The sequence below is a fragment of the Acomys russatus genome, chromosome 25, assembly GCF_903995435.1.
Source record: "Acomys russatus chromosome 25, mAcoRus1.1, whole genome shotgun sequence".
Lineage (NCBI taxonomy): Eukaryota > Metazoa > Chordata > Mammalia > Rodentia > Muridae > Acomys > Acomys russatus.
In genome coordinates this window covers 31,248,992-31,270,460 of record NC_067161.1, presented here as the reverse complement: position 1 = coordinate 31,270,460, position 21,469 = coordinate 31,248,992, and the positions used below count along the sequence as shown (strand labels likewise).

At 48.3% G+C, this 21,469-nt stretch overlaps 1 protein-coding gene across 1 annotated transcript in view; it reads right to left on the bottom strand.

Annotated features, from left to right (window-relative positions):
- Positions 1–241: 241 nt before the first annotated feature.
- The window catches only part of Rasgef1c (RasGEF domain family member 1C), a 73,126-nt gene continuing 51,898 nt past the window's right edge, over positions 242–21,469 (bottom strand). Inside the window, exons 5-14 of the mRNA XM_051167961.1 lie at positions 20,707–20,907; positions 20,069–20,143; positions 12,177–12,266; positions 9,765–9,867; positions 9,038–9,117; positions 8,860–8,955; positions 7,616–7,711; positions 3,660–3,783; positions 935–1,007; positions 242–393 (exon numbers count right to left, since the gene is read on the bottom strand). Coding sequence (XP_051023918.1) covers positions 369–393; positions 935–1,007; positions 3,660–3,783; positions 7,616–7,711; positions 8,860–8,955; positions 9,038–9,117; positions 9,765–9,867; positions 12,177–12,266; positions 20,069–20,143; positions 20,707–20,907 — 963 coding nt within the window. The 3' untranslated portion in view covers positions 242–368. The remainder of the gene's footprint in view (positions 394–934; positions 1,008–3,659; positions 3,784–7,615; positions 7,712–8,859; positions 8,956–9,037; positions 9,118–9,764; positions 9,868–12,176; positions 12,267–20,068; positions 20,144–20,706; positions 20,908–21,469) is intronic.

The window sequence follows — 21,469 nt, the reverse complement described above, 5'->3', positions numbered from 1 at the left end:
CACCCAGTCGTCGGGGTAGCGTGCGTGCGTGCGTGTGTGTGTGTGTGTGTGTGTGTGTGTGTGTGTGTGTGTCCCTGTCCAGAATGGACAGATTGACAGTGTGACCCACTTGGTCATAAAGGCAAAGTTTGCCCAGGGCATGTCACCCATGCTTTTGGAGGCCCTGCCAGGACAGTCAGGGCTGAGGTCCCGTAAAAGGTTTCCTGTGCCCATGTGGCCATGGTGGCAGGTACCAGAGCACAGGGTCTGGGTTTGCAAAGTAGTGAGGCTTTGCATCAACCTCCACCCGTTGGGCCAGCTGAGACAGGGTTGGGGTGGCCTGTTGTCAGCTCCTTTGCTTCCTCCTCCTCCTCCTCTGTCTCAGCTTCTCAGGTCTTCCCCAGAATAGAAGATCTGTGGATTGAGACACACAGCAGGGTAAGGTGAGCCTCTGCCTGTGGCCAGAGCGCTTCCCCCATAGGCCACCTTCTCAGCATTGCAGAAGTGGCCAGAGAAGGGTGTGGCGAATCCTTTCGGTTCAGCCCTGCGAGTCCATTTCTTGTCTCTGACTTCCATCTGGCTGTGTTAACAAGCTGAACAAGCGGGAGATTGTGTGTGTGTGTGTGTGTGTGTGTGTGTGTGTGCGCGCGCGTGTGTGATATTTTCTGGCACAAAAATATGGACCAGGAGTTCCTGGCCCTGGGATACTCGTTTTAATCATCCCACAGACATGCAACCAGGGTCATCGGCTCGGTCTCCTTTCACTATCCATAGGCCTTGAATTCTGCTCCGATGCTCTGATCTCTCTGGTCCCAGCGTGTTCCTCTTCCTTCCTCACAGGGAGGAGCCTTATCAACAAATATCTCACAAACCCCTCAGCCTCATCCTGGCCCCAGGCAGCCCAGTTGTATCCCTCTGTGCATCTTGCATGCCCCTTCCTGGCACGCAGACCCACCTTAGAGATTTCCACCTCTCCTTTTCTGTCTGGTTCTCTGGGCTCTCACTTTCATAGGAAGCCAAATAGAGACCTAAACCAAAACAGAAGTAAACGGAAGTGAAATTACGCAACCATGGCAGGTGACCATAACTCTTTGTTCACCCAGAATTTGACCTGATTTTTTTTTTTTGTTTGTTTGTTTGCGGATTAAACTTCACATTTGGAGGCCACCATTTGCAGGCAATTTTAGGAAATAACATGGCCCCGGGAGTGCCATATGCAAAACTAAAGAGCAGAGTACGTACTTCACTTATGATGGTTTAATGTACTATTTTTTTTCTGCTCATGACGCCCTAAGGTGATGCATTTAGTAGAAAACACAATCTGAAATTTGAATTTGGATCCCCCCCACTTGGCTAGCAACAAGACATGTGCTCCTCTCTGTGAGCTGCAGCTGCCCCCCATCAGTCATGTGACTCAACCCACACAGCATATTGTGTTCAATAAAAGGACTATCCCATATATAGTGATATGATCTGTTTTATGCTAGACTAGCCGTGGGTGGCACACCTTTAATCCCAGCTCAGGAGACAGAGGCAGTTAGATCTCTGTGAGTTCAAGACCAGCCTGGTTCTACAGAGCAAGTTCCAGGACAACCAGGGATACACAAAGAAACCCTGTCTCGAAAAGCGAAACCAAACCAAACCACAAAACACTAACCAGCTGCCTTTGTGTTAGATTACTGTGCTCTTTTGCACTGTGAGCATTCTAAGCACGTCTGCAGCAGGCTGGACTCCTCTGTGATGCCCGTATGCTAGAGCTACGAGAGATGTGGCTTGGACTTATGGTATTTCCAACTTAGGATGGGCTTACTTGGATGTAATCCCATCATGAACTGAAGGGCCCTGGTATAGTTAGTACCATGATCAGAACACTGACATTGGCAGACTTTAGACACAGGATATTTCCATAACAACCAGAGCACCCATGAGCAACGGTGTGTTTTCAGACTCACATCCACTTCCTCCATTACCTCATGCTTTCTTTTTCCCTTGTCCTCTCTCCTCTCCCCTCCCCTCTGCTTCCCCACTTCTCTTTTTCTTTCTGTGATGTTGGGGATTGAACCCTGGGGCAGCATTCTACCACTAAACCACATCCCAGATGCCACCTCCCTTTTCTGACAAATACTAATCTGTTTTTATGATATTTGAAGAATATTATAGAAAGAGAGTCATATAGTGTGTGTGTGTAACACCCACATACTATATATATATATTTTTTTCAAGTCTGGAGACTCATCCACAGGTGGCTGGTATCAACGGCATGTATCCTGTTTGTGTCTGAAAAATTCCAAAGTGGGGGTGTATTATAGTTCATTTAACCATTCACCCACTGACGGACACTGCAATTGTTTTCAGTTTGAGGCTGTAACAAGGGGAACTTATAGACACTGGTTGTTCATTTTTTGTTTCTTGGGAGGCACAGATATCACTTACCTAGAATAAACCAATGACATCCTGTCAGTCGGGCATGCTGATCCTCGACTGTAATCCTAACACTGGAGACTCAAGTGTAATTTTGGAGTTAGTCTGTTTTTTGGTTTTCTTTTGTTTTTTTGAGACAGGGTTTCTCTGTGTAGCCTTGGGTGTCCGGGACTCACTTTGTAGACCAGGCTGGCCTCAAATTTACAGTGATCCTCCTGCCTCTGCCTCCCAAGTGCTGGAATTAAAGGCGTGCGCCACCACGCCCGGCCTGGAGTTAGTCTGGGCTATATAAATTCTAGGTTAACTTGAGCTACACAGCGAGAACCCACCACTACAAACAAAACAGAACAAATATCTAGGTAACTATAAAACGTGAAAAACCTGAAACCAGGACCTCTTTGTCTGCACAGATGCTCCTGGGGTTATGACACCATAATGTCCCAATAAACCTCTGCAAACTGAAACGGTTGCGGTTTACTCAGCTCATCTAACAAGCCGCAGGCCCACAACCCCAGCTCCTCTGGTGGCCGAGAGAGAAGGCTCACAAGGGCAGGTTTGCCTGGGCCACAAAATTATTCAAAGCCGGGCAGCTTAGTGAGCCCCAGCCTCAAAATAAAAAGCTCAAAAGAGGCCTGGGGATATAGCCCAGTGTTAGGACATTTGTCTGGTGATGTGTGAGACCCTGAGTTCCATAGTTCCCAGAAATCAGTGTCCCATGCTAGTGTGTATCACATGCTGCCCTCACACATGTGCCCCGACACTTGGCTCTGCTTCCTCAGGTGAGTCCCACTTCTTATACTCACTCCCACTTTCTTAATGAGGAAAACAGGGGAGTCTGGGTGTTGAAGTGAGGCTAGCTAGGCCTTGCTCTAATTCTTCCATAGGACGTAGAATTCTGACGCCGTAGAAAGACAACTGTGTTCGTTCACGCTCGCAACACAGGATGTTGAGGTGGGATGGACAGGCTGCACATGCTCAGAACGCACAACAACGATCACACTGTGGTCAGGGAGGGATCTGAACTCATGGGCTCTTGAGGTCCTGGCCTGCAACCTGCTGAGTTGGTCTTGCGCTCCTTAGCAGACAACTGGGTGCTGTGCATCAGACATGGGGGCTAGGCCTTCTCTGTTCCACTCTGGGGCCAGCAAGTATGAGTGAGATGTATCTCTGCCCAGAGTTGGTGTCCCTGCATGGTGACTGGCTAAGAGGCCACTGGACAGTCCTACCGCCAGGATGTCAAGGCCATGGGGCTACTTTACCGTCTTCGCTGAAGATGGGGGCAGTGTACAGGTAGTGGGTGATGCTTGCATCTTGCTCAAAAGGACATTCCACTTGTTTCCAGGTGATGAACTCTCCAACCTGCTTGGCCAGCTCCAGAAATTTCTGCCGGGTTTACAGAGACACAAAATGGAGCAAAGTGTGTGGCTTGCCTTGGCTCGTCACCCTTCAGTGATCTTGTGGGTCTGAGAAGGAACATGGGACCACAGGTGACAGCAGAACCTAAGAAAGGTGCTGGGAGTTCTCTGAGAATCACCTTGCCAATCCTCCTTTATCCCTCTTAGCAATCTGTGACACCTGTCACCTCAGGCTCCCAGCCTCCTCATCAAGGGGGGGTGGCGGCTGTTGGAACACAGCTTTTTGAGAACTACCTATGTACATCAGGCTAGTCTCTAACTCAGAGACATCCTCCTGCCTCTGACTCCAGACAGGTTTGGATTAAAGGCATGTGCCATCATACCTGGCTGACCGGAGCCTTTGCCCGCATGTAGCAAGAATGTGCACAGCTTAATTTGAATTTCTTTTTGTGTTTTTCTTTGGGAAAGTGACATAAGCTTGTTGACTTATAGGATGGTGTAAACGCGATTCAGCAAATCTATTTAAATAAAATTTGAGTAATTTTAAAAGATTTATGTTATTTTTAATTATGTGTGTATATGTGGGTGTGTGCACGTGAGTGCAGGTACCCACAGAGGCTAGAAGAGGGTGTTAGAACCCCTGGGGCTTGAGTTATAGGTAATGTGGGTGCTGGGAACCAAACTTGGGGCCTGTGGAAGAACAGTACACGTCCTTAACTGCTGCTCCAGTTCTGTAGCCCAAGTAAATTCCTTTTTTTTTTTTTTTTTAATCTGTGGCATTTTATTTATTTATTTTATACATATGTATAGGCATATGTGTACCTTGGTACACAGGTGGAGGTCAGAGGACAACTTGCAAGAATCAGTTTTGTCCTACCGCCATGTTGTGTCCTAGGGATGGACTCAGGTTGTTAGGCTTGGCAGCACGCACCTTCCCCCACTGAGCCATCGCAACAGCTCTAAGTAAATTCTTTTAAGTGTATTGTAAAATAGGATCATCTTTTAATATGCACAGCAATTGGTTCTAGGATCTCTTTGCCCCAACCGAGATATCCCCAACCAAGTAACAGATATGCCTCCTCTTGCATGCTTTAAACCCTCTCCAGGCAGCTCCTGACACCTAGCACAATGTAAACGCTATGCAGATGGCTTCTGTGTGCATTGTTCTGGGAACAGTGACAAGCAAAACAGTCTGTACATCTTCAGTACAGATGTAAATAAGAAATATTTTCCATCCGCCAATGCAGAACCCATGGAAACAGAAGGCTGACTATATATGTGTTTAAATAGTAAAAGTATGCTAATTTTCAGAAGGAGTTTAAACACATAGTAGCTGTGGTTTGACTGTGGTTTTGGCTTTTTTTTTTTTTTTTTTTTTTTTTCCTCCCTGAGACAGGGTTTCTCTGTGCAGCCTCGGCTGAACTGGAACTCTGTAGACCAGGCTGGCCTCAAACTCACAGAGAGCCACCTGCCTCTGCCTCTTCAAGTGCTGGGTTTACAGGTGTGCACCAACATTTGACTCTGCAATGCTCCCCACAGGCTAGTGCATTTGCATGTTTCTTCCCCAGCTGGTGGTGCTTTTGGAAGGTTATGGACCTTAGGGAGGTGGAGATTTGCTGGGGAAGTGGGTTACTGGGGTGGGGGTGGGGGGCTTTGAGGGTTGACAGCCTGGTCCCACTTGCTGTTTGGACTCTCCTTCCTGAGTGCAGATGCAATATGGTCAGCCAGCTTCCTGCTCCTTCCCCCCATGCCTTGCCTTCAACGATGAACTCTCATCCCTTTGGAACTGTAAGTCAAAACAAACCCTTTCCCCTTTGTTTTTGTCAGCGTATTTTATCACAGCAACAGCAAAGAAAACAGGATACAGCCCAAAGCTATGCCCAGGCTGGAGAGTCTGCCCTGTGACATCCCTCAATCAGCCCTAGTAGCCAGGTCTAGCCTGTACCACCTGCCCCTTCAGTGTGTAGCCACATGAGTGGCTCAAAGTCTTCCTCGGCTCCAATTCTAAGGACCAGTTCAAGAAGAGAAAATGACGGAGTCCTCACCCCGCCAGTTTTGTGTCAGGGTCAGAAAAAGCCCATCCCAGGCCCCTGGGTCCCTGCAGTCTCATCCACGTGGCCTCTAGACAACCATTTGGGACCACACGCTGGGCTGGATGATGATTTCTCCCTTCTCCTACCCCCGTGACCCCTTCCCCACCCCCATGCCCTGCTCTGCCAACTGTGGGACAGTCAGGTCTGTGGGTCACCTGAGATCTGTGCAGATACCAGCTGTAGGCCAAAAAGCCCAGGCTTGAGCTGTGGTCCTCATCAGCTGGGGACACTCACAGAGTTCTTGACAGCCTCCAAGACAGAGGCAGGGGATGAGCTTCCTACAGAGCAGGGCTTCTCACACTTCCTAATGCTGGAACCCTTTAGTACAGTTCCTCATGGTGTGGTGACCCCAACCGTAAAAGCATTTCTGTTGCTATTTTATAGCTATAATTTTGTGACTGTTATGAGTTGTAATGCAAATACCTGTGTTTTATGATGGTCTTAAGTGACCCCCTATGAAAGGGTCATTCGATCCGCAAAGGGGTCATGACCCACAGGTTGAGAACCGCCACTATAAAGCCAGTACTAGGTCCAGGATTTATGTGTCTTGGAGCTAAAGGCTGAGTGGGCACCAGGTGGGGCTAACCCTCCTGCAAGACCAGAGCCTCTTTCTTCCCACAGACTGAAAGGTTCCACTATTTGACGCTAAGCTCTGTGTGCAGGACTCTGTCTGCAGAGCCCACCTGCCTCATAGGGATGTGGGTGGGCTCTTCTGAGGCGTTCAGGAACTCCCGTTCTCTGAGTGAGTCGTGGATGTCCTGACTGCTGTGGGAACCCTGGCAGGTGGGATCTCTCACCTTGAGAGGTCACGGGGACTTCTAGGAGGAGGTGACAGTTATGAGAGTGGTGAGCTGACGGAGCAGAAAACTCTTTGCCTCTGCCCTCTGTGGTTTCTATTTCGCAGTTCTGTCTTGCTTCTTATTGGGGACCTTCCCTGGTCCCTATGTACTACACATTTGTGTGGTCCTTAAAGCACCTTGCCAGCTGCCATCTTGGTTCTACAGGGTTGCCTTTCTCTTCAGCCTGGTGCTCTTCAGGGACCAGAGTGATTTTGCTCCCTGTGCTGAGAACAACGTCCAACTGTGGCGTCTTGGCTTACCCCTGTGGCTGATGTTAGGGGGACCCGGATAACCCCACTTTGGAATGGCTGCAAACTGCGGCACCCTGACTTTCCTGCAGCTCCCATTCATCCAGCTATACAGGGGCTAGCAGTCCCACGCTGGCAACATTTGTGTGCGTGCGTGTGTGTGTGTGTGTGTGTGTGTGTGTGTGTGTGTGTGTGCGCGCGCTCGTGCATGCGTGAGCTTGTGTTTGTGTGATCTGCAGGTGAATGTGGGCAAGTAGAAGCCAGAGGACAAACTTAGTACTGTCCACCACTCTAGAGGTAGAGGCAGGCATATCTCTGTGAGTTCGAGGCCAGCCTGGTCTACAAAGAGAGGTCCAGGACAGCCAGGGCTACACAGAGAAACCCTACCTTGAAAAACAAATGAAACAAAACAAACAAACAAAAAAGACAGAGTCTCTCACTGGCCTAGAATTTACCAATCAGGCTGGGCTGACTGGCCAGGGAGCCCCAGAGGTCTGCGTTTCTCCTCCTCTCAGGACTGGGATTATAAATACCTGCCAACAAACCCAGCTTTTCTTCACATGGGTTCCTCCTGCTTAGACCACAAGCACTTTTACTGGCTCTCTAGCTGCTTCCCTTGTTTGTAGTAGCAACTTTTAGAGCTTGCCTCACTCGGTGGTGTTGACGGCTCGTGGACTCACCTCAAAGTTGACGTGCCCGTTGGGAAGGCGGTTGGCACAGCCCTCGTTGAGGAAGTAGATGTCCTTGATGAGCAGGCTGAAGAAGGGGATGACAATCTAGAAGGGAGAAGGTGAAGATCAACTCGAAGGCAAAGCCCCCCAGCAGCCCATAGCCAGAAAGGCGGAGTACAGGACGCCAAGTCCCCGCCTGCCCAGCCTGCCCCATGGTCACCCAGCCTCAGCATGCACGGGAGATCCATTGCTGCAAGTGACTTCTCCAATCAGAGGCCACAGCCCAGCTTCTAGATAGTCCCACCCTACAGTCCAACTCCTGAAGTGTGAGCCGGCTGCCCTGCTAAAACATAGTACCACCTGTGTCCTGGGAGCAGCAAAGTGGCTGATGGGGCATAACCAGGCCATGATAGTCGGAGCGGCGCAGGATGGGGCTTGGTACCTGGCTCTGCCACTGCCTCACAGTAACTGGACAGTGAGGAACCGTCTCTGGGACTTAGGCTTCCAATCTGGCTGATGGGAGTACTGAAGCCCATCAGAGTTAAGGGGAGGGCTGGGAAGCCCAGAGCGCACCTGCACCAGAGGCTCCATGGACAGAAGTCACTGCCCTTGCTGGCTGCCTTCTAATGTTCTGGCTTCTGGGCTGGGCCAGGCTTCCTAGGGCAGGGACTGGGCCAGGTAATTTGGTCCCTTGGGTTCCTATCTGATCATATGGCTATGGCTTCCTTCCCAAGGAGGTGCTCAGGGGAGCTTGTGGGCACACTAGGAGCTGTGGTTTAGTCAGAAAGAGATCTTTAGTCACTGGGCACATGCCTTTGAATTCTGAGGGTTTTTTTTTCTCCTCTTTTTGGCTCCCCTACCACAAAGTGAGCAATTGAATTTTATCACGCGTCTTTACCTTAAAAGGCTCGCAGTGATGGGCAGTGGAGGCGCATGCTTTTAATCCCAGCACTTGGGAGGCAGAGGCAGGTGGATCGCTGTGAGTTCAAGGCCAACCTGGTCTACAAAATGAGTCCAGGGCAGCCAAGGCTACACAGAGAAACCCTGTCTTGAAAAATAAAAAACAAAACAAAAAACCCTTTCAGCCAGAATCGAACCTTTTTTCTTTATAAGTTGGTCATGTCAGGCATTTGGTTACAGTGACAGAAAAAGCTGATTAATTCACAGATCCAGGCCGCCTAAGATAATATGGTCTGGAGAAGGGAGGAGCTATGAAGGCTGAAACTTGTGACCTTTGAAGGCCTCACCCCTACCTTCTCCCTGCTGCTGTGAGCGGTCAGTGAGCGGTGGGCAGCCCCCCGCAGGGCAGTCCTGTAGTTGCAGAAATTCCCCGTTGGGTCCATCTGGTGCTGGAAGGAGACAGGAAGACATCTGAGCAGCTATACTCAAGGACCTGCTAGCCACACCCTTTGGACCAGCAAACCTGTTTACCTCTAGGATGAAGAACTTGGCTGTTTTCACTTTGGCCCAAGTCTTCTTCAGCCTGGAGACAGGGCTCATGTTCATGCCGGCTGGAAGAAGGTATATAGAGCTGGGAGGGCTGCTCCAGCGTGGGAAGTCCCCTTTGCCCCCATTGGAAAAGAGGTCTCAGTGTGCCCTGACTGTGGCTGAGTGGGCAGGTGCTGGTGCACATTGTGCTGAGGTGGATTTGGGTGCATGTAACCCTGTTCCAACTACACAGCCCACTCCCCACCCCCAACCCCTGCCACGGCATCAGTACCTATTTTGATCTCCTCATTCTCTCTGTCTCTGGGTGCTCCCTGCCAAACTCTCCAAATGAACCCTTCAGACATTGACTTTGTTTCTTTTTTCTGTTTTGTTTTGTTTTATTTGTTTCGAGACAGGGTCTCTCTGTGTAGCCTTTACTGTCCTGGACTCACTTTGTAGACCAGGCTGGCCTTGAACTCACAGCGATCCACCTGCCTCTGCCTCCCAAGTGCTGGGATTAAAGGCGTGCACCACCACCGACCGGCTTGACCTTGTTTCTAAAGGAGCGCCTTCATCAGCTTCCGGCAGGCCTGCTGCTGGTCACCTAGCCCACAGCCACCCATTGCAGGGATGGCCTTTGACATGCGCTCCACCCACCAGTTCTGCCCACTTTAACCTCCCTGGTGGTCCTCACCCAGGGTTATTTGAGGCCTGGGCGAAGTTCACTCACAGATAATGGCCATGAGGGAGTTGAAGTTGCCGATGTTGAAACACTCGCGGGCCACATCAATGAAGAACTCAATCACCTGCGCTCTCTGCTTCTTCTTGGCTGGCTGAGGAGAGGACACCAGAGCTTCAGCAGGCATTTGTTCTCCCCCTTCTCTGCTCAGACCAAACACCCCATTCAACCAGCCTGGCCCTCCTGCCCTTCCCGGAGCTCCTATCACAGCGGAGAAGCAGAAGGCCCAGGGTCTGGGGACCCTTTACCGTAGAGCCAGCACACAGCTCAGAGGTGTGGAGGGCAGATGTGGCCCAGTGAAGCGCCTGTGGGGCACGGGCACCCGGGCAACACTGCAGGGGCTGTGAGGCCTCTTTAGGACAGTGCTCTCTCAAGGCTTAACTTTCCCTGAAAGATGGAAATAGCGCCATTTCCTTTCTTTCCAGTATGGAACTTGGTCTCCCCTCAGTGGGGGCCACACACCAATCATGAGTCCTGCTCTGTGTGCCTCCCTCTTCCTGTCAGAAAACCATGCTGCTGTGAGACTCCACCTTGGGGACAAGTACTTGAGACTCTCCACACCTTTCTGGTGGGTTGTAATCAAACTGTCTCTTCTGGCCCACCCTCCCCACCCCCGGGGGGGGGGCGTCCCAGGAGGGTTCCTGGGTGTCCAGCTGTGCTCTTTCCAGCCTCAACATTGGCCTGGCGTAGCTACTGAGCCAGTGACAGAAATGCGGGAACGGGGTCAGGCCAATACCACTCAGGCACATTTTTCTTGTTTATCAACACCCAAGTCACTCTAGCCACCAGAAAGTGTTCCGTGACATCACTGTAGATGCAGCACCCACGCCCCTCCAAGGTTGGTCTCTGCTGCTCCCCTGAGGCATAGTCCTGTCCTTCAGATGGCAAACACTCACCAATGACAGTGACGGAGCCAGGTGAGGTTTAGACAAAAGCTGGCCATGTCAGCCCCCTATGGGCACCACAGGTCAGTGTCTCCTTTAGCACGTGCCCAACTGCCCTGCTCACCGCTCAGCTGCTGAGCCCTAATGGGCATTAACCCTTGGCCTCAGGCTCTGTCTTAGCAACTGCACCCTGTGAGGTGTGCAGTTTATCCCGCTGTACGTCACCTGTGGGTTGCACAGGGGCTGCCTATCAGATGTTTATGCTGCAATTCATAATAGTAGCAAAATTATAGTAATGAAAACTATTTTTATTGGTTGGGGGGTCACCACAACATGGGGGACTGTATTAAAGGGGCTCAGCATCAATCAGGAAGGGTGAGGACCATTGCCTTAGGATAAAGGTGTATATCCAGAGAACTGTGCTTTTCACCTCAATGCCAGCGCATCTAACACCAGGGTGCCAGGCTTCCTGATGACAGAAGCAGACACTGGCCTGGACTTGTTTTGGAATTCAGTTCTTAAACATTATGGCCCATCTCTCTCTCTCTCTCGACAGATAAGAAGTGACTGGAGGTTGGTGGTTTGGAGGAAATCATTTCTATCCTTCAGAGCACTGAATAAACATATTCAAGGCGAGGTTAATGGACACAGAAGGACCTGCCCTCCTTTCCTTTCCGTGCACAAACAACAGCATAGCTTTAGGTTACACTTAAGACACTATGTTTAAAAAGTAGTAGGGGCAGGGGATGGAGAGATGGCTCAGAGGTTAAGAGCACTGGATGCTCTTCCAAAAAATCCTGAGTTCCATTCCCAGCAACCACATGGTGGCTCACAACCATCTATAATAAAATCTGGTGTCCCCTTCTGGTGTGTAGTTATACATGTGGACACAACACTATATACATAATAAATAAATCTTTAAAAAAAAAAGTAGTAGGGGCTTAGTAATAAATAAAGGATTTAGGAATAGATTTACTTCCAATCTCATCATTGGCCTGGACTTTTATTTTAATTTTGGTTTTTCAAGAGAGGGTTTCTCTGTGTAGCCTTGGCTGTCCTAGACTCGCTTTGTAGACCAGGCTGGCCTCGAACTCACCGAGATCCACCTGCCTCTGCCTCCCGAGTGCTGGGATTAAAGGCATGCGCCACCACGCCCGCCTGGCCTGGACTTTTAACGTGCGATTTTCCAGTTCCTAAAGGTTTGACCATCTTTACCTCCAAGTCTCAAGCACACACACAGCCCAGCTGCGTGCAGCAGACAGACTCAGACTGAGGCGCACAGTGGCCAGCCATCAGTCCTCGGCAATCTGACTTCCAACTTGGCTGGTGGGTCCACCTGAGGTGTGCTTCCAGGAGACAGTCGCTGGAGTTAAGAGGTGAACCTGGTCACGCCTGTGGTCCAGCCAAGCCCCAGGCTCGGGAGGGTTGGGATTCAGTACACCTTCCCAGCCCCCAGCGCCACCCCACCCGCCCCCTGCAGCCTCTGGCTAGCAGACACGGCCAAGTTGGCTTTACTCACCATGCAGATTTCAGTCGCTACCAGGTAGCACAGCCTGTTGAACCATTTCACGTAGGCCTCTACGTTGTTAGTCTTGTCACCGAAGTGGGGCTAGGAAAGACGTGCAGGTTGTGTCTCCTTGTCAATCACTTCTTAGAGCACAGAATCAGGCCGCAGCCATTATAGAGAACCAGAACAAAGTGACGATCTCAGAGTCAAGCAGAAACACAAGGATCTGACATGGAACCTCCTGGTCTTCTGCCTTAGGCTGGAGGCCCTGGGCTTACCTCTCCCCCACCCCCACCCCCCACCCCCAACCCTCGTGCCCATCACAGTGGGGGAGGAAGACAAAAGGGGAGGGCTGGGTATAGAGCACCGGCAGTAGACTGCACCCTCACAGAGGTGGTGGTGGGTGGAAATGCCACAGCACCAGATGGTGCACAACACGCATGAATTAGTGAGGCCGTAACTCAAAATGATGGGTATGTACACACAGAATCAATATCGATCATCCACAGATCCCGTATTTGCAAGCTTGCCCGCTGCTGCTGACGATGATTTTGCTATTCCGATAGTTTGTATGGCTTTCCCGTTCAATGGTGTGCAGGCACAGAAAGACAAAATGTTTGGGCCACTTACATAAGCATTTCCAGCTAAAATTAGACTAAATGAAGCTATTGTGTCTTGCTTCTTCTGCTTGAACTGTGAGCAGGGACCCTTTCCCCGCCTCTGTTTAGCGTTCTCGTTTCTTTTCTTTTTGTGCTTTCTTTGGAGACTATTTCTGGTGTTTTGAAAGGATTCCAAAAATAATACTGAAATGATATATCTTATTCTTAAGCACTCAAAGGCTATGGTGTGTCCCACAGAGAAAATACGTGCTAGATAACTCTCATTTATCTATGACTTGTACAGACATAGATAGACAAACAGAGAGAGACAGATGGATAGACAGACAGACAAACAGATGGAAAGGTAGACAAGTAGGAAGATAGATTAGATGCACATACAGGTAAGTGTTTCCTTTCTGTGGCCCTGGGGATGAAACCTCCCTGCGGAGGCATTCTACCCCCGAGCTCCATCTCAGACCCACGCATGAGTTGGCCTGGCCACTTGCCCTGAGTTCAGTGTTAACCAGCGGTGCACGTTAGAGGTGTGTCTTTGCACATAAGCACATAGCACGGCTAGGTGTTGATTGCTTGTAGAAAGAATTAAGAAGAGAAGTTTGCAGGAGCCTGATGCTGCACTTCCCCCAGGAGCCATGGCTTAGAATTTGCTAATTTGATGTCTGTGTTGGTGTTCTAGAACATAATTACCGGGAATAACAGAACCGACTGTGTGTGTGTGTGTGTGTGTGTGTGTGTGTGTGTGTGTGTGTGTATGTGTGTATAACAACAGATTTCCATTTGAATCTTTTCCTGAGTCATAAAATGTTTGAAGAAAAAATTCAATCTATGCTGAACATTCTATGTATTGTACATACATATGCCATCGTTTAAATGATTAAACTTAAGGTAGAGAAATATGTTTGTATGTTTGTTTGTTTTTTCAAGACAGGGTTTCTCTGTCCTGGACTCACTTTGTAGACCAGGATGGCCTGGAAATCACAGTGATCTGCCTGCCTCTGCCTCCTGAGTGCTGAGATTAAAGACGTAAGGTAGAGAAATGTGTATGCTAAAATACCAGGATAATTTTCAATGAATAGGAGGTAAATGAGAAAAGATGTAAAGAAAGGAGAGCAAACAAAAAAAACAACAACAACAAAAAAAAGGAATTCAAGGAAGAGACTGACAAATACCACAGGAGTCAGTAGGGACAAACCCTTGTAGATAAGCAATTACAATAAAACCCCATTTCTTTTTTTTTTTTTTTTTTTTTTTTGGTTTTTCGAGACAGGGTTTCTCTATGTAGCCTTGGCTATCCTGGACCCGCTTTGTAGGCCAGGCTGGCCTCGAACTCACAGCGATCCACCTGCCTCTGCCTCCCGAGTGCTGGGATTATAAAAACCCCATTTCTTGACATTTTCTAAGTCAAGGATATAAGTAAAAAAAGAAATAGAAAATTGCACATTTGACAAATGTCGCAGAGCTATTTGGAGGATCCTAACTTTGATGGTTTAACTAAGAACTTTCAACTTCATGCTGGGCTTCTCAGAGTAGAACCCCATTGAAAGTAAAGGATCTGTAATGTTTGGATAGGTTTTTTGTTTTTTTGTTGTTGTTTTTGTTTGTTTGTTTGCTTGTTTTTTTAAAAAGATCTTTTAAAAAAGATTTATTTATTAATTATATATAGAGTTTGGCCTGCATGTATGCCTGCAGGCCAGAAGAGGGCACCAGACCTCATCATAGATGGTTGTGAGCCACCATGTGGTCACTGGGAATTGAACTCAGGATCTTTGGAAGAGCAACCAGTGCTCTTAACCTCTGAGCCATCTCTCCATCCCCATTTGGAAAGATTTTAAGGCAACAAAACAAAACAAATCTTCGGGAAAAGTACCATGGAAGCAATTAAGGGTAACCACACAAAGATAAGAGGTTCAATTTGGGGGTAGGAGAGATGGCTCAACAGTTAAGAGCACTGACTGCTCTTCCAGAGGACCCTGGCTCAGTTCCCAGCACCCACATGACAGCTCACAACTGTCTGTAACTCAAATTCCAGGGGATGGGAGAGGGAGAGCTGGTCCTGCCCTGAGGGCATGGGAGCAGCAGAGCAGGCTCTGCCATGATGGCACGGGAACAAGACCTGATCCAGGGCTCTGAGTGGACCTCACCCCAACATCTACCCCATGTATGACCTGCTGGAACACATGAAGGGGCTGGACCTGCAGATTCACAGATTAAGAATCACTTTGACACAGGGCAACAATGGGCTATCTGACAGCAGTCCCAGTGAGGATCTGTTAATGATAGCGTAGGCCTCCAACCAGACCAATGACTCGTAGCAATGAACATTTGCAAATAAACATATGTGGACAAAAGGCTATACTGCATGATTCACTACAGCTTCTGTGACAAGATTGTTTGTTTGTTTGTTTTATTTTACTGGGGGGAGGAGAGGGATTTTGGTGCATGATGTGTAAATCATAGACATTCAATAAAAGTAAAAAAAAAAAAAAATTCCAGGGGATACAATACCCTCATACAGAGATATACATGCAGGCAAAACTCCAATGCACATAAAAAATAAAGATATATATATATATATATATATATATATATATTTTTTTTTTTTTTTTTTTTTTTTTTTTTTGAGGACAGGGTTCTCTGTGTAGTCTTGGCTGTTCTGGACTCCCTTTGTAGACCAGGATGGCCTCGAACTCACAGTGATCTGCCTGCCTGCCTCTGCTTCCCAAGTGCTGGGATTAAAGGCGTGCGCCAGCACGCCCAGTGAGACATCATTTTTTTAAAAAAGTTCCTGACTATATGCTATTTAAAAAAAAAAAAAAAAAAGAGGTTCAATTTGGCCGGGCGGTGGTGTCACACGCTTTTAATCCTAGCACTCGGCAGGCAGAGGCAGGCGATCTCCGAGAGCTCAAGATCAGCCTGGTCTATAGAGTGTGTTCCAGGACAGCCAGGGCTACACAGAGGAAACCCTGGCTGAAAAAGAAAAACACACAAAAAAAAAAAAAACACACAAAAAAAAAAGAGAAGTTGTTAGTTAGGAAACTGTCACAAATCTAATCCTGTCTGTGTGAGCAACATGTCTTTATGTTTGGTAAAGTAGACAAGAATTACACCAGGCTTGCTCGCATCCACTTGTAATCCCAGCTGTGTGATTGCTATATTGATAAAGAAAAAAAAGATAAATAAACTACAGATTATCGTAAAGAGACACCAATGTGGATGTGAGGAAACTTAAGAGAATAGTTACCAGTGAGTAACTTTATATCTGTAAATGTGAAAATTTAAGGGAAAAGGTTAAATTCTTGAAACAATATAAGAAGTTACAAAACAAGTTAAGAGGAGCCAGCCGTGGTGGCGCACTCCTTAAATCCCAGCACTCGGGAGGCAGAGGCAGGCGGATCGCTGGCCAGCCTGGTCTACAAAGCAAGTTCAGGACAGCTAAGGCTACACAGAGAAACCCTGTCTTGAAAAGCCAACCAACCAACCAACCAACCAACAAACAAAACAACTTAAGAGGAAAGAAAAAAGCAGGAGGCTGAGGCAGGGGGATCCTAAGTTCAAGCCCTAGCTGAGCTAGTTAGTGATCCTGTCACAAAATAAATAAAGCAAAAGGAAGGTTAGGAGTGTACCTCAATGATGGAGTGCCTGCCTAGAAAACAGAAGACTCTGGGTTCCATCCTCAGCACCACTTTGTGGTGGGGAAAGGAGAAACTGAAAACCTAAGTAGTCCTATAGTTACTGAATAACAGCAAGAGTAAACAAAGAAACAATCTAACAAGAAAGTTCTGAATGGGTCAATGAAAGTTATTTTACTAAGAACATGTCTGTCTCAGATGTTTCCCTGGCAAATGCTGATCAATGCTCCAGTAATAAGAAATTCTAGTCTTTTACACATAATAGAGAAAAGAGTGAGAGAAAATCTAACCAAACACAGGGTCAGGAAGAAAAGTACTAGATCAATCTCACTCATGAGTAACGAAGGTAGAGTCTCTACGTAAAACAGCACACAGGACCCAGGGACGTGTGGAAGAGACAAGGGCTTCTCTTCTCCCAATTCTGCTTACCTCAGAAATGTAAGGTGGGTTCGACATTGATTAAAAAAAAAACAAAAACAAATAAAAACAATCACTCGATAGGTTTTTGTTTTTTCTTTTTTTCTTTTTTTTCCTGAGACAGGGTTTCTCTGTGTAGCCTTGGCTGTCCTGGACTCGCTTTGTAGACCAGTTTGGCCTTTCACTCACAACGATCCGCCTGCCTCTGCCTCCCGAGTGCTGGGATTAAAGGTGTGCGCCACCACGCCCGGCTCACCCGACAGTTTAGAGGGGAAGCAACACGTGAGTTCTGTGGCAGTGCGTTATTCTGAACATCCCTCTTACATCCGAGGGACGGGAACTTCTGCTAGACCTTACAGCCACCGTAACAACACACCTTGCACTCACTTGAGACTGATATTCTGCTGTGTACTCAGCCTGGCTATTTAACCTGCCTCTAAGAGAACAAGGCAATAGCCATCCTTGTCTTAGATTTCCCACATAATCAGCTTTTACAGCCTAAGCTGATGCATAGCTTTGACTTAAATTATATACTCTTCCGTGCCCCTGGCCCAGAGCAATGCATGTGCGTTTGTCTGAATGCTGTGCTAGGACAATCATTTGTTGAAAATTGCGAACAGGAAGAAAGAGGCCTTGTACAATAAATATTTGCCACAAATACATTGGAGATGTCAGTCTGTGCACAGTACTGTTTGTTATTTGGGTCGGTTGGAATCGGCAGTTTCATTCTTTGTGAAACTCGGTTAAAGTGTTTCTGTACAGTGCCCCTCATTCCTTGCTCAGAGAATTAAACATTCTGTTTAATAAAGGAGAGCAAAGTCCTCTGCTGGGGACAGATTCATAAGACGGCATTGAGGCAGGCAGAGTCAGACTCATCGGCAGACAGCACAGAAACCATACGCTACGTGGAGAGGAGTGGAGAATTCTCATCTGGGCTCACTCTTGATCAAAGTGTTCTGAGAGGGAGTGCTGGAGTCTTTCTGAGACTATCTCTAATGCCTTTAATCTAAGACAGGGTTCAACAAAACTCACGAACCATGCATATGGGGCCTCTCGACAAACTAAGAAGCAAGGCGCCTTTCCGACACCTGAAGAAATAATCTAAAAGCAAACGCACTGCTAAAAGCATTTCTTTTAAAACTAGGAAAAGAAGGATGTCATTTCTCAAAACTGTTTGACGTGGTGGCGAGGAGCAAGCTGGTGCCTTAAGCAAAACCAGGCAGGGGTGTCCCGCGTTAAGTAACAATCTTAGCATTTCGGAGACTTAAAGTGACAACAGAAGGCTGGTCTAAAATTCATGTTCCTCTTATACTGCTGGGGTTTCTATTTACGGCTGCCACAGAACTAAACCGAAAACTGTTTCCAAGGCTGAGGGGATGGCTCAGCAGTTAAGAGCACTTGCTAGAGGCTCCCAGCACCACGTGGTGGCTCAGCAGTAGAACACCGGCCCAGCATGCAGGAGGATCCAGGTTCAATCCCTAATACCTAAAAAAAGTCCTATTCAGTATTCTCAGTTAAAAAAAATTGACATATAAAACCAACCAACCAGGGCTGGAGAGATGGCTAAGAGGTTAAGAGCACTGACTGGTAATCCAGTGGTCATGAGTTCAATTCCCAGCAACCGCATGGTGGCTCACAACCATCTATGTGATCAGACACCCTCTTCTGGCCTGCAGGTGTAAATGCAGGCAGAGCACTGAATACATAATAAATAAATAAATAAATAAATAAATAAATAAATATTAAAAAACAAACAAACAAACAAACTACTGTTCTCTTAAAGGTGAGCACCCGAACCGACTCCTGTTTTGTTTTTTTGTTTTGTTTTGTTTGTTTTTTGGTTTTTCAAGACAGAGTTTCTCTGTGTAACCTTGGCTGTCCTGGACTCATTTTGTTGACCGGCTGGCCTTGAACTGGCCTGCTTCTGCCTCCCGAGGGCCGGTATTAAAGGCGTGCACCACCACACCTGGCTCCAACTACTGGTTTTCACTGAATATAACTTTGACTTGAAAAATCACAAAGGAACTCTCATTATTTAGACCTTAGCATTTGGCTGACTTTGCCCGATAGTGAGTAGAAAGCCTGTCACTTCCAAGAAAACAGTCCACAGCATTTGCTGTCAATGGTTAAGTTGAAGCTTTCAAGAGAAAATTGGGAATTTACAAAACCCTTGTCTACCTCTGGGAGCCTGACAGCATCTGGGTTTCCGCAGATTTTCTTCCCAACAGTGGGGAGATTTGCTTCACTCAGTGTTTTTTAAATGACTTGTGGTGCTACAAAATCACATATACAAGTTGCGTGACAGTCCGGTGGATGTCACAGTATATGGAAAACTCAATCATATGTTTTTAGATCCCATGTTACACTGAGTGTTTAAAAATGAGCACTGGCAGTGTCTAACAGGAATATGGACAAATATCTCATAAGAATGTCAAATATTTCAAATTTTCAACTATGAGATTTGATTCCCCTCTCCCCAAGAGTTGACACTAGGATGGAACCTAGGGGTTCCTGATGACCCTGAGCTCCAACCCCCAACCTGAGGACATACATCTTCATAGTGGATGCCATTGCTCATCTGCCTCTTAAAGTCATGTGATCTCTACCAATAACGCAGAGAGCCTCATTTTCTGTCTAGCTTATGATTCTTGCTTGTCTCCGAGGCAAAACAAAAACAAGCACTACAGCATTTAATTTGCACTACTTTTGTTAGGTTGTAAATAGAGGAAGCTTCCAGTGATGGCTGGAGCTAGCCTGTTGGTTAGACATCCTGCTCCGGTGTCTGGGCCCTTCGGAGGTAAGAACTAGCCCTTCTAAAGCCTACTGTGTGGCTCAAACTGCCTAATCTTTTCAAGCACCGGGCACCAGCCGGCACTTCCCGCAGTGACCGCTAGAGGGCATAGGCGCCCATCAAAAAAACGCTCAAGAAGAGCCCGCAGGTCCCAGGCCATGCAAGGTGCACCCAAATCCTCTCTCTCTCCCCAGTATTGGTTGAAGCCTTCCTCAAGGTGACAGCAGACTTCCCGACCACCCTTAAACTCTAACTGGGTGGGTAATCTGATGGGGTACGTCCAGTCAGTCCCCTGGGGCTCCTGGGACTCAGCACTGCTGCCATCTGAGCTGGAAAGACCTGGGTGGGGTGGCCAGGGGTTTCCTCGGCTGATGCCCGTGAGATCTCTCCCCTCGTGGCTACCACTTAGAGGAGGCCACTGTAGTCTCAGCCCTTCCAAGAACCCTTTACCTTTGTGCCTGCCAGGGGGTCCTTGTTCACAAAAGCCTGGACAAACTCCTCGGGCCCAATGTGTCTCAGTCGCTCCTGCACGGGGAGGGGAGAAGAGTCAGAAAAGAGGGGAGGTGTGTGTGTTGGAGGAGGAGCACATGTGGTAAGGCTGCAAGGGCACAATCAGGAGTGCAAGTGTGGCATGAACATGGCCACTTCCCTTCATGCCCTCTCTGGGGGCCCCATGTGTTTGGGGCGAGGTCAGCTCATCCCTTTTACCAGCATGAAGGAGGGCTTAGCTGCTGCCCTGGAACTCTGGGAGGGCAGCCTTCCCCACCACCACCCAATGTGGATAAGGCTCAAACGGCAAGTTCCTTAAGCCCGAGAAACGCACACAGTGCATGGTATCAGAATGAGAGTTTGAACTGTTCTTAGTCTGGACCTTTTTTTTTTTTTTTTTTTTTCTTAGTCTGGACCTTTATATTGGCATCTCCAGACCGCCTGTCCCAGGCCCAGAAATGCTGAGGGATTGCTCAAGGGTCTTCTGCAGAGGGCCCCTGGGCCTTGGACCCCTGGGCTATGCTGAGATCAGGAAAGACAGGCTGCGAGTGGTATTTGCTATTTCTAATTGCTCGCTCCCTTCCCTGGGGCCCACTCACCAGCTCCACATGGGTCAATTGCTGGGCCAGCGTGTAGGGGTCACTGCAGACACCCAGGAGCTCCCTGTGGATGGAGGCTGGTGGCTTGGTCCTGTATGAGATGGGCTTGTCGGCCCCTACCAGGCCTTCTGGCCCCTGGCCAAGTGATGCCAGCTTCTGATGCAGAGTCTGCAGGAGCTGATGCATCCTGTTCCCGTAGGTCTGGGGGGTGGGGGGGAAGGAGAGAGGGCATTCAGGCCTGAATACCCACATCCCAAACGCAACCCTAGCCTGCTGGATCCTGGGCTCCAAAGTGTGTGTGTGTGTGTGTGTGGTGTGTGTGTGTGGTGTGTGTGTGTGGTGTGTGTGTGTGGTGTGCATGTGTGTACGGTGTGCAAGTGTGTGTGTGCGTGTATGTGTGTGGTGTGGTGTGTGTGTGTGTGGTGTGCATGTGTGTAGCTTGCATGTGTGTATGGTGTGCAAGTGTGTGTGTGTATGTACAAGGCCAGGTACCAGCAAATATCCTGTGACCTGTCCCATCCTGAAAAAGGATCCTACATTGGACATGTTGGGACCAAAGTGAAGGCCAGTTGGGGAGAAGGATGCAGAGTTCCAGGTGGGAGATGAGAAAATGCCTCAGGAGACAGTCTCTGGCTAATGTGCACCAGCTCCCTGGGCCACAGGGCGGAGTAGGGCAGGCAAGCCAGGCAAGGAAGGCAAAGGAGGAAAAGAAGGCATGGACAGGCCCTGTCCCGAGGGACTGGACTCTTATTGGCTCCAGTGG